An 11,486-nucleotide genomic window follows, 5' to 3' on the forward strand; every position below is an offset into this window, starting at 1 on the left:
ACCACACACTGGACTTTTTTTTTTTAACTAGAACACAAACTGCACCTTTATAAATATCAAACTAACAGATTCAGTTCCATTCATTAATTTTACTCTGAATACTGTGAACACAATTCTGATATTTATTAATTCATCTATTAGCCTGACTGTCCTGGTATACTGATGAGAAGAGCGCTCGCGTTGCTCCCTCTGGTGGCACCATAGTGTACTGAGAGGTCTATCGCTACTCTTTCACACCAAAGGGGGTGGGGGAGGGCTAAGGGGGGTGAGTAAGGGAATAGAGACAAATGCTGGAATGCACAGCCCTTCTTTATCTCATGTGGCATGTAATGTGAAAGTAAATACAAGCAACTCAATGCAGTAAACTCATGGAAACATGCTTCTGGGTGATGAACAGACAAATGGATTCAGTAAATATATTTCCCTTTATTAAGTCCATCAATATTTTACAAGCAAAAGAACCTAATAAAGGCCAATTAAATACAACACAAACATCATGACACGAGGCAAAGACTTCAAGTACAGAGGTCCACTCCATCCTGACAACCCCAATAGGTCCTCGGATGACTCTGCAGAAAAAGACAGGACAAATACAAACATGTTAGAAATCACACACAAATTCCTACATATACTCATCAGACATAAACAACCTCCAATTTCCCTCTAGTACTGATTGTTTTCACATTAAAAGTAAGCCTGTAGCCTCACATTGATTTTGTCCGAAGTCCATTACTGCATTATTGTTTCCCTTCTCTGTGGTTAACCATGTGTTAACCAATTTCCAAAATTAGTTGGAATGCATATCCCTAGTCACTAGTGTCTACGGACAGTCCAGATTTATGCATGGACACTGGGTGCTGGAATAAAAATGTGTTACCTTTGGATGTCCTAAAGACTAGTCTGAAAACCACTGTCTAGGTCACAGTAGTGCACTATTTAGCAATCTTAATAATTAAAACACACTCGATTCAACTAATTACAATAAATATGAGATGAACTGCAGTTGGATGAGACTTCTGGACACCTCATTTGTACTTACAGGAACTTACTAACAAAACTCTCTAAAGTTGGCTTATCAAACAAGCAAGGCAGCCGTACGCTAAGTTATGGAAATAACACAGATAGCGGGTATCAGGTGAGTTGAGTGTTTTAGGAACATTGTATGTTAAGAGGACAAATAATCATCATTAATGAGCAAGCAGACAAGGCTGCAAACAAATTATTAAAGTCCCATTGTTGGGGACAATATTTTCCAGGGACACCAGTGGTATTTACAGCAAACCTGTATTTGTGGTTAAGTAGGTTATAGGTTATATTTCACTAGGTGTAAAGCTGTTTGTTCGGGTTCTCACCACAACAGCAGAAGTCTATGCTTTGTCAATGCCAAGTTCTTCAGGCGTGGAGATGCCCAGTTCATCGAGCGTGGGCCGAAGTTCTTGGAGAACATAGGGGTAGATATCTTTGTGGGGCCCAGCTTTGTCCTGTGTAAAGTGGACAGAAAAAGCAATGTGCAAAAACAATACATTACTTCACATGATTTTGTGATGTATGAATTAAATTATCATTGCTGTCATGTAAAAACCCTGTATATCCATTTTTCTTTGCAATTTAATAATTAGTACACAAATAGAAATAGTCTAAAATTACTTTGTCAGAGCAACAATATACAGGTATGATATAGGGAAAAAAACACCACCTAGTGATGTCAAAATGTTTCAAGTGGTTTTCCACCAACCTTGACAGCCTCAAGAATACGGATGGCACTGGCCAAGTCATTTAACCTCCGGCAAGCCCTCAAAGCCGCATCCAGGATCTTGGGCTCAGGTACCAAGTCATAACCAATCAATGTGTTCATACCTAGCAGAAATCAGAAGGCAACATTAACCACAGTAAAGCTTTTCAAATATATATATATTTTTTTAATGTATGCAATAGAATATAATAATCTACATCTATTCAAATATTTTGTGCATGTTTACCTACAAAGGTTTTCATAACTCATTTAAATGCTTCCAATAACCTAACACAGCCTGATCAAATTCATATTTATTAGAAAACACAATATACTGTAGGTATGCGTGTCTGCATTGTTGCACTGAGACAGACAGGACACACAAGGGGTTTATTTTAAAACTGGATGATCAGGATGATCTGGGTGACTTGTTTTGATAAAGAGAGTCAAAACCAGGAAATAAGTCAAAAGCAAGTCAGTTCAAAACAATTTTTCATATCATGTTAGTAATACATATGTAAGAACAAGATGATTCAATTTACTGAAAAATAAAAGAAAATGTAGGGGGGTGGGGTCAAAATGTGTTTTCTAAACACAGGTTAAAAAGATAATTTGATAAGATGCTGGTTTATAACCTACCTTTCTTCAGCTCCCAGGCATCGATATCTGGTTTGCTGAAGTAGGTGACCCAGCGGGCATCAAACTCCTCATCTGTCTCCTGTTTGCCATGAGAGTAGCAGCGGGAGGCTAAAGGAGCTGTTTGGAAAAACAAGACAAAAGAGTATAAGTCAAATGTCCCTCTTTCATGAATAAGTGTTTCAGATAAAGACCCGAAAACATAAAATACTGGGTCCTCATTCAGACAGCCTCGACAAAAACACCCCTAATTTTGGTTAGCAGGAATGCACTCGATTTTATTTTATTTATTTAAAAAATAAATCTGTGGCTACTGTACAGCACTTATAAGATCAATATCTTATAAGATATCAATATTCCACTGTTTTTTTATTGGAGACGTCTTCACTTACTGTCGGTGGTTCTGCTATAAAAAAGATGCTAAAATGCTCCAGATCAATTATAATTTCTTGTCTGTGGACAGCATTTAGACAAAAAGGAACGACAGTAGATACAATCCCCTCAACTTTCTATGCAATTTGCAAGCAAAAAAAAAAAAAGAAAGATAGGATTTCCATGGGCGTTTCAATTAAATTGACCTTTTGCAATTACATTGTGTAAAGATGAAATTTCTTGCAAAGAGCATTGTTTTAGTTTTAGTATTGCCATCTCTAATTTCACATCTGTCGGGCCCAACTGCACTCCACCACTGCTGTGGTGTTTGGGAGTCCCAACCTGCACACTTCACTTACTACACTATGAATGCACTTTTAACATACTATGTTTGTGCACCATGTAGTGTCCTCATGTTCGGTTTAGGATGCAGTGCTTGCTGTAAGAGGAACATGGAAGAAAAAGTATAGGTCATATTACACTAAATCTATGCATAATTGCACCATCCTCTATACATTACTATTCATAGCTGACTTTAGCAAATTTGTATAAAATGTTTGTTATAACAAAAAAAAATTCCTTGGATGAAAATGTAGCTAATAAGTGCACATGAAAAACCAACAGACTTCTTCAACCCAGAAGTAAAAAACAAACAAACAAACAAACAAACAAAACATTAAAAGCTATAAATAGGTAATAAAAACTTTTATGTTCCCCAAATGCAAGAGCTTCACCTATTTACTAATACCAATAGTAAATGTGACCATCCTGTCTGAGTTAAGCAAATGTCTAACGCAGCTTGCTCATAGTACAACAAGGGCCCTGAAACTAGGATACATGTTTGAGTCACTTGCTGGGAGTGAAGGACAGCACGGTACCATAAATAGAAGGCAGGCAGACATAAACGATCTATATATCATGTATCACTGGATGCAGAGAAATAACCAGATATTGCTAGGTTATGCCTTGTGGCCTCTGAGCATGGTATGGCAGGGATGTTTAAAAAACCTAATGTCAGAAAGGGGGTGACCGCAGCTCAGAGCACGGTTTCTACTAGTGTTTTGATTTGTAGTTCAACACCATGGCTGGGTGGGGGTATGGGGGTTTGTGAGAGTACAACAGACCATGCCTTCACTTCATGAACAGGATGACAGTGTTACTCTCAGCCCTGGCAGGTCCTACAATCAAACATAAGCTTTTAGCACACAGAGCTTCATGATCACCTTATATGGCATGAAACATGTGGTGGGCCTGACATTCCCAGGTTAATAAGACTCTTGGGGGGCCTCACCTCGAATATGACGAGAGCTACAAACTTCCAATAACAGCAACAGCTGTGTTTTACAAGTGAACTTGTAATTGATTTCAAGTGATACTTTGTGTCTGGTATTGGGATTCAGACCTGCGTCCACAAAACCCAATTCAAGTTTTCTGTTCTTCCTTCTCTAGATGTTTCCAATCAACATGAACCTTCACCAAATAAAAAAAAAAAACCCCAGCAATTTCAGCCACACACACAACTCAGGAAGTGTGCTCTTAACAAAAGGCTGGCCTTGAGTAAACACTACCGCCTTTATGAGGTAAAGGTGCATGTATTTGTCACTGTACACTGTACAGCGAAATGTGTCCTCCGCATTTAACCCATCTGGAAGTGAACACACACTCACACACGTGTTAGGGGCAGTGAGTACACACACATACACACCCAGAGCGGTGGGCAGCCAACTCCAGCGCCCGGGGAGCAGATAGGGTAAAGGGCCTTGCTCAAGGGCCCAACAGTGTCAGCTTGCCGAGCCCGGGAATCGAACCCACAACCCTGTTATCGATATCCCGGCGCTCTAACCGCTGAGCCACCACTGCCCCATACCTCATAAGGCAACTGTTATTATAAAAACCATCTATTTTATAAAACTACTTATTAACTTCTTAATAATTGAACATGACAGTAAGTTATTGGATGTGAACTGATGCACATACAGAACTGTTCCTTACACTACAGGTACTTAACAAGCCAGCTGACATTCATCAGTCAAGGGCAGCAGTCCTCAGCGCTACAGGTGAGAGACAGGAGTCTGGTTCCTGCTTCAGATGGAAGCTGGCCAGTGTGTTTCATTTTTTTAGCTGACAGTTACAGAGGTGGAAAATATTTAGGGGCATAAACTGTTTATTCGATTTAATAAACCTTTCATTAAAAAAAAATAAAAATAAAAATTCCCTCAACTTAATAAATTAGTTTATTAAATTGTTCACTCAATCTTATAAATCCTTTAGTTCATTTCAGGTAGGATATATATATATATATATATATATATATATATATATATATATATATATAACAATAACGGAACTAATTGTTAATGAGGGAGAATAATTTATTGAATTAAGGGAACTATTCATTGAACTATTCACGTCTCTAAATATCAGCTATTTCTCTACCTAGACTCTGTACGTTTCCACATTTAAGCTTCAACAATAATAAAAGATGGCTATTTCCATTTTTATTCAGGCAGTTCGTGGTAAGTAGGTCGAAGCCGTGCTCTGTGCGTAGCTGACAGTCTCGTAACCTCCGGCAATAATGTCAGGTCCACAGTGAGGTCGAGCACAGCGGGCTTTTCATAGCCGTGTCCTCACACTGCACGTAGTGCAGCAGGTTAGCAACCCGCGGCGGCTCAAATCAACCAGCACGCTATTAGCAGCTAGCTACACCTAAATAACGAGCACGTCCTTGAACACAGTGCACATGACATTCATTTTCGAGTAAATTAGCTAAATAAAGCGGTTACTGAACTGGCCGAGGTTAGAAGTAGACTTTGAACAAGGACCCTCACTCCTACATCGAGTTAGCTCGCGTTAGCCGAAATCAGCTGGGCCTCAGTGGGTCATTGCAAGGACACGGTCAGAAATCAGACACAGCACCGGCTAAGATGCTAATCACCCAAATGTGTCCGTATAAAAAAGGTGCAGCCTATTCATTTAAAACGATAGAAACCACCACGAGCAGTTATACCCACCGTGCAATTGCAGAGCAAGACCCGAGCTGAGCTAGCTAGCTTATGAACTACACACTGGGGTGCTAAGCTGCCTTGAGTTAGCCAGCTAGCATGCTTGCCAGCTAGCTATCCAGCTGACAGCTCCGAGTCTGGCGCCTGCATGAAGGCTTTCCTCGTGTTTGGTCACCACTAACGTTGTATTTACAGCGTCATTTTGTAATTACCTGCATACTGTGGTCGGGATCGTGTTAAACTCCGAGCACCGGAGACGGAAAGGCGGAGGGCGGCTCTGAACATGATATCGGGTCGGACCGATTTACTGCGACTCGGACTTTGAGCGGTAGCTAACTTAGCTAGTACCGCCGGAATGGAGGAGGAGGAGGAGGAGGAAGCCAAGGCCCCGAGTCCTGAGACAAGTGGGTGTTTTCTCCGCCTGCATTCAGACAGACCCCGCCTCCTGCGCCAGCGCTCACACTCTCAGGGACTTTGACAAGAGCAAAATTAGAGTGTGGTGAGTTTGATTCCAGGTGGTTTATTTTTCCAGTACGAATTTGAGATGGCGCTATCTAATGCACTGAAGACTTTGGGCTGTATCGCCATTTAGAGCTATTCTGTATATGAGGAAGATGGGAAGAGTTACCTGTCACTGTTGGAGGTCATCACATTTAGTTTTGAGAAGGGGGGTATAATTGAGATTGGGTAACTCTGACAGCTAGTAGGAAATGTTAACACCCAGATATGTGAAGAAATGAGTGTGTCTGAATGGGTTGGTTACATAGGCTCTTATATGGCGGTAGGACAGAGGATGTGGACCAGTTAATGGAGTGGTCTGATATTTTAGAGTCATTGTAAATAGTTTGAATGTTTTCTTTTATCAAAGGATGATGGATTTTGTGTGAAAAGTAGAATGTTGTCTGTGTATATGTTATATATTTTAGGTTGGGTGAATGATGAATAATAAAAGTTGGGGAATCAGCAAAAACAAGTGCCGGATCCTGGCCCTCAGTTCCCCATCCCGATATAAATGACATGACTTCTGGAAGGGATAGTGGGTGGCAGAAATTGAGGTAACAGGCAACACTACATCAAGGGGACCAACCTTTATTGGAAAACCCAACACTGTGTCCACTTCCTCTGAAAAGAGACATGTAATTCAACAGACAAAAAAAAATAACTCTAACAAGGTCTAACAAGCTCCTAACATAGTTAGGGTGTCTGACAAGCATATCAACATTCAACACACAACATTTGCTGATTTGCTGAGCTTGTAACAAGCTATGCAGGTCAATGCTGTAAGGAAAGCAGGGAAGTAATCAGAATATATTACTTTAATATAGTAATGCTGTGGGTTGGGTTACAGAATAATCTACACTGGCATACATTTTAAAAGTAACCCTCTCAACCCTGCCTGCAGAATCTTATGTCACTGAGTAGCTGAATATCCAGCAGATGGCAGTATTACGCTTCAGTGGAGGAGAAATATGGAAACAAATGGCTTTTTGATGTTTTCTCTTTTACAAGCTTTTGTGTTTAGTGACTGTACAGTTAAAGCCTTTTAATCATGTAATATGGAATATGTAAATCATGGATAAATATGAATAAAAATGGGAAAGTGGATGAAATTACATGGATAGTAATTACATGCTGTAGGAGTGTGTTCCCGTGCACGTTTTTTTAATGTTGGGCAGCATTTCATGAGAGCATGAACTTAAAGGTCTCTTTCTAGAAGACTCTGTAGCATCTCCACATGTGTTTTCCTCTGAGCTGGAGCTTGTCTCAGCAGGTGACTGGTATCCTAACTCCAGCGGGTCCAGTGGCTCTTTGGACAGGAAAATGTAAATGGCTGGGACATTTTTAAGCACAGTCATCTGAACGCCTTCATCCTCCTGGCTCTGCCACACTTCTCTCACCGTCCTGTACTGAAGCTTGGACACTTGATGTAACCCTTGGACATTACGTTTCATGATCTCGGCACAGGTAATGGTTTTAGTGATGGCCCGACCTATCCCAGTGAACATGACCTGGCTTACTGGAGCCATTGGTCCTTCTCCCTGTAGACGGGACATGGCAAAGCCTACAAGGTTTCGGATCTTACTCCCCTCCTTAACACGCATCTCTAGGACCCCGGGTCCTAATCCTGGGATTGGACATGAGCTCGGCTCTCCTGTAGAGGACACTCTTCTGAATCCTTCTTGTGCTGGCTTGGAAGAGCAGGCGTTTGGACTTCCAGCCATGGTTGTAAGAGAATGGTGGATCTTCAAAACAGGTCTGGAACTTGTGGAAGGCTCCCGGCTGGAGAGGAACATATTTTATCATTACATTTCATCATTTCTCAAAAGTCATTTATAAGCAAGAGCTCATATAACTGAGCTTGGAAGAACCAACACTGTCCATTTTCTTACAAGTCAAGAGATTAGATAACATCTCATGCCTCATAAAAACGGCTTGGGCAAATTCATCACATCACAAATGAGTATAAGCGATTTGTCACTCCTGACTTTGACGCATGCTTCAATTTCTGTCAGAGGAAACAAATGAGAGACTGATACTGATTAATGTTCTGGGTTAGATGGCAGGCTAATTATACGATCTTATAATTAATAATAGATCAGTGTCACATTTCAAACACAAGCCATTTCACACAACGCATTTACTTAGGGTTGACTGCACACATGGAAAGATTGCTAAAAAACAAGCCATTCATTACAAAATTACTGGCTTTATTACCAAGTAAAGTTTTACCCAATGAAGCTATATTTACCTGTTCTGCCTGTGGATGTCATACGGGCAGTTAAAGTTTGTCCTGGATTGTCAAACTGTGGCCAAGCTGACTGGATCCCAGACTTCAGTCACTGTCCTCATTTTCAAGATGTCCTCTCACAGACGTGCCGCATGGAGGGATGAATACAGTTCACCAACATGTATTAAAGAAGCGTTTGAGTGGCTGTGAGGGACATGGGGCAGGGGGGGAGTATCAGACAGAGAGAGTGAGACATTGGGGACTTCTTAAAGTGACAGGCACTATTTTCCTACCACTGAACCCTTTCCTCATCAAACAACATCACTTTCTAAAAGAAGCCTCATTTAATTCCCCTTTAAGTGGGCCGCGTTGATGAGCCCCTGTCAATCTGTGCGTGTGTGTAAATGATTAACATGCGTGACTGATTAAGAGAGTTCGAATAGAGATGCAGTCAGGCGTGAAGGTACAGCGCAGCCAGTAAACAATGTTCAACTGTGAAACATCTGTCTGCCAAAATGTCTAGATGCACATTTCTGCTCAGACGAAAGAAACTTTGCCCGTCCTTTCTGTGCATGGAATTGTCAGATAGCAGCGAAATACCAACTAATTCTTCTCCTTCTCTGCCAGCTCTATTTTCGCATCTTCCTCTCCCACTGTTGGAGCCGTATGGCCTCATAGCAGTTTGAGCCTTGAGGCGATGATTTCAATCAGTGAGTAGAAGGGCACACAGTTCTCCAGTTCTGCTTCACAAGACCCACAGCCTGTATGCATCCGGCATGCACACACATACACACACACACACACACACAGAAAATAAGGTCAGCCACAAAATAATGACTGCTGGAAAAATATGTATCTTCGAGTGAAAAGCATCTTAAATCTAGTCAATAATCAATTGTGTTCAAGTTTTATAAACGTTTAGCTGATGGTTTGTGCTTATACTGAAAAATTTGACAGTAGTCCTCCTTTGTGCAATGTACCATTTGCCAACACTACCACCACTAGGATGAACAGTCTGATCTGACCAAAGGTGTCAAAAGTATTCACTTTCATTACTCAGGTAGAAGTGTAGATACTAGGGTTTTAAACAAATTCACTAGAAGTTGAAGTATCATTGGCTACATACGTTTCCTATGTCCTTGCTGGATTGTGATGTGACATGTGCAGGTGAGATGGATCGCTTACAAACCAATAGGGTGTCAGAATGGTATATGTTTAGACTTCTAAAAAAAGTGTTTCACCACTTAATATCGATGACACTGCTGAAGTATCTTTGATATAACTATGATATCCTGTGTGTCGCACAACTCCTAGGGCCTGGGTTGTGGGTTCAATCCCTGCTCCAGTCTTTGTCTATAGGTAGTTTGGTGTGTTCTCTCTGTGCCTGTGCAGGTTTCCTCCTACCTTCCACAAATGCACATGGTAGGTGAATTGGCTCTGCTGAATTGCCTGAGTTGTGTGTGGTACCCTGCGAAGGACTGGTGCCCTGTCCAGGATTCAGGAAGAACTGGATATGAAGATGGATGGATGGTCCTCAATACATCTAAGTAGTACAACATTCTATAAGTAATTTATTGAATTTTTCTAATGTTATATTAAAATATTAATGTTGACCAAATTTGGCTACATATGTTTGCTATGTCCTTGCTGGAGTGTGTTGTGACATGTGCAGGTGCAATGGATCGCTTACAAACCAATAGGGTGTCAGAATGGTATATGTTTAGACTTCTCATCCAACCACAATCAAAATCACACTTTCCAGATGGCACGATTTATCTGGATAGGGTTTTTTTCTTCTTTTCCGGAATTAAAATAAACTGTAATGAAATAGGAGTAATGAGGCTAATACTTTTAAAAGGCAAGGAGTAGAAAGTGCAGATAACTGCGTGAAAATGTAAGGAGTAGAAGTAAATGTCGGCTGAAAAATACATACTCCAGTAAAGTATAGATAACCAAAATCTCTACTTAAGTATTTGTACTTCGTTACTTGACACCTCTGGATCTCACCATAACACGTTTCTTCAGAAGGCTGTTCCTTTGTCCATGTGGTCAGCCCCAAACTTTAGTTGAGCTTGAAGGTTTAATTTTTGGAGTAGGAGCTTCCTTCTGAATTGACAGCCTCTCAATCCACGCCGTTTTAACACATGCCAAGATTGAGACAGCAACACTTTTAGGTTCTTGGGTTGTTCCTGACCATCTGAAACAGTGACCTCTCTGCAGAGAGTGTCAGTTTGGGTCGTCTTCTTCCACAGAAAAGTGGCTACAACTTTTGTTCAAACTGATGATCTTGGAATTTGCAGTTAGAAATGGCTCCAAGAGACCATCCTGATTTGTAAAACCGCAAATCATCCTTTTCAGATCTGCACTGAGCTCCTTGGACTTCCCCACTGTAATGTCATGAGTGCTGTCAAACAGACACATTTTATGTGGGCATAAAGAAGCTACCTGTAAGGGGCCTGGGTTGTGGGTTCAATCCCTGCTTCGGTCTCTGTCTATAAGTAGTTTGGTGTGTTCTCTCTGTGCCTGTGCAGGTACCCTCCTACCTCCCACAAATGCACATGGTAGGTGAATTGGCTCTGCTGAATTGCCTGAGTTGTGTGTGGTACCCTGCGAAGGACTGGTGCCCTGTCCAGGACCCAGGAAGAACTAAATATGAAGATGGATGGATGGTCCTCAATACATGTAAGTAGTACAATTTACTATAAGTTGTAATTAATTAAGAAATGTACTGTAAGCAACATAATTTCTTGAATTTTACATGATGGTACACATTCAAACATAAATATTTGGGGCACGTCTTGTAATTCACAATAAGCAAAACAATGTAGAGTGTACTACTTGGGTGTTCATACAGTGTAAAGCACTTCATAATGTCTGTTTTCTAGTATGTTATTATTATTATTATTAATTTTTTTTTTTTTTTTCAATTTTACTAAGACACTACTGCAGCTGATTAAAGGCATCCTATTTTACCAACTACTGTTTCAATGTCTTTATCAAGTGCTACAGACAACGC

The 11,486-nt window shown here is 40.7% G+C and overlaps 2 protein-coding genes across 2 annotated transcripts; both read right to left on the reverse strand.

Moving 5' to 3' along the window:
* Positions 1-406: 406 nt before the first annotated feature.
* Positions 407-6,121, reverse strand: cox5aa (cytochrome c oxidase subunit 5Aa). Its single transcript, XM_072671680.1, has 5 exons — positions 5,955-6,121; positions 2,372-2,488; positions 1,736-1,857; positions 1,353-1,481; positions 407-569 (listed from the first exon to the last, which is right to left on the reverse strand). Exons 1-4 carry the CDS (start codon positions 6,025-6,027, stop codon positions 1,368-1,370), a joined length of 426 nt encoding a protein of 141 aa, XP_072527781.1. The 5' UTR covers positions 6,028-6,121; the 3' UTR covers positions 407-569; positions 1,353-1,367.
* Positions 6,084-8,579, reverse strand: rpp25a (ribonuclease P/MRP subunit p25, a). Its single transcript, XM_072673395.1, has 3 exons — positions 8,492-8,579; positions 7,439-8,022; positions 6,084-6,214 (listed from the first exon to the last, which is right to left on the reverse strand). The coding sequence occupies exons 2-3, from the start codon at positions 7,962-7,964 to the stop codon at positions 6,084-6,086; spliced, it is 657 nt and encodes a 218-aa protein (XP_072529496.1). The 5' UTR covers positions 7,965-8,022; positions 8,492-8,579.
* Positions 8,580-11,486: the final 2,907 nt, after the last annotated feature.

The sequence above is a fragment of the Salminus brasiliensis genome, chromosome 2 (genome assembly GCF_030463535.1).
Source record: "Salminus brasiliensis chromosome 2, fSalBra1.hap2, whole genome shotgun sequence".
Taxonomy (NCBI): domain Eukaryota; kingdom Metazoa; phylum Chordata; class Actinopteri; order Characiformes; family Bryconidae; genus Salminus; species Salminus brasiliensis.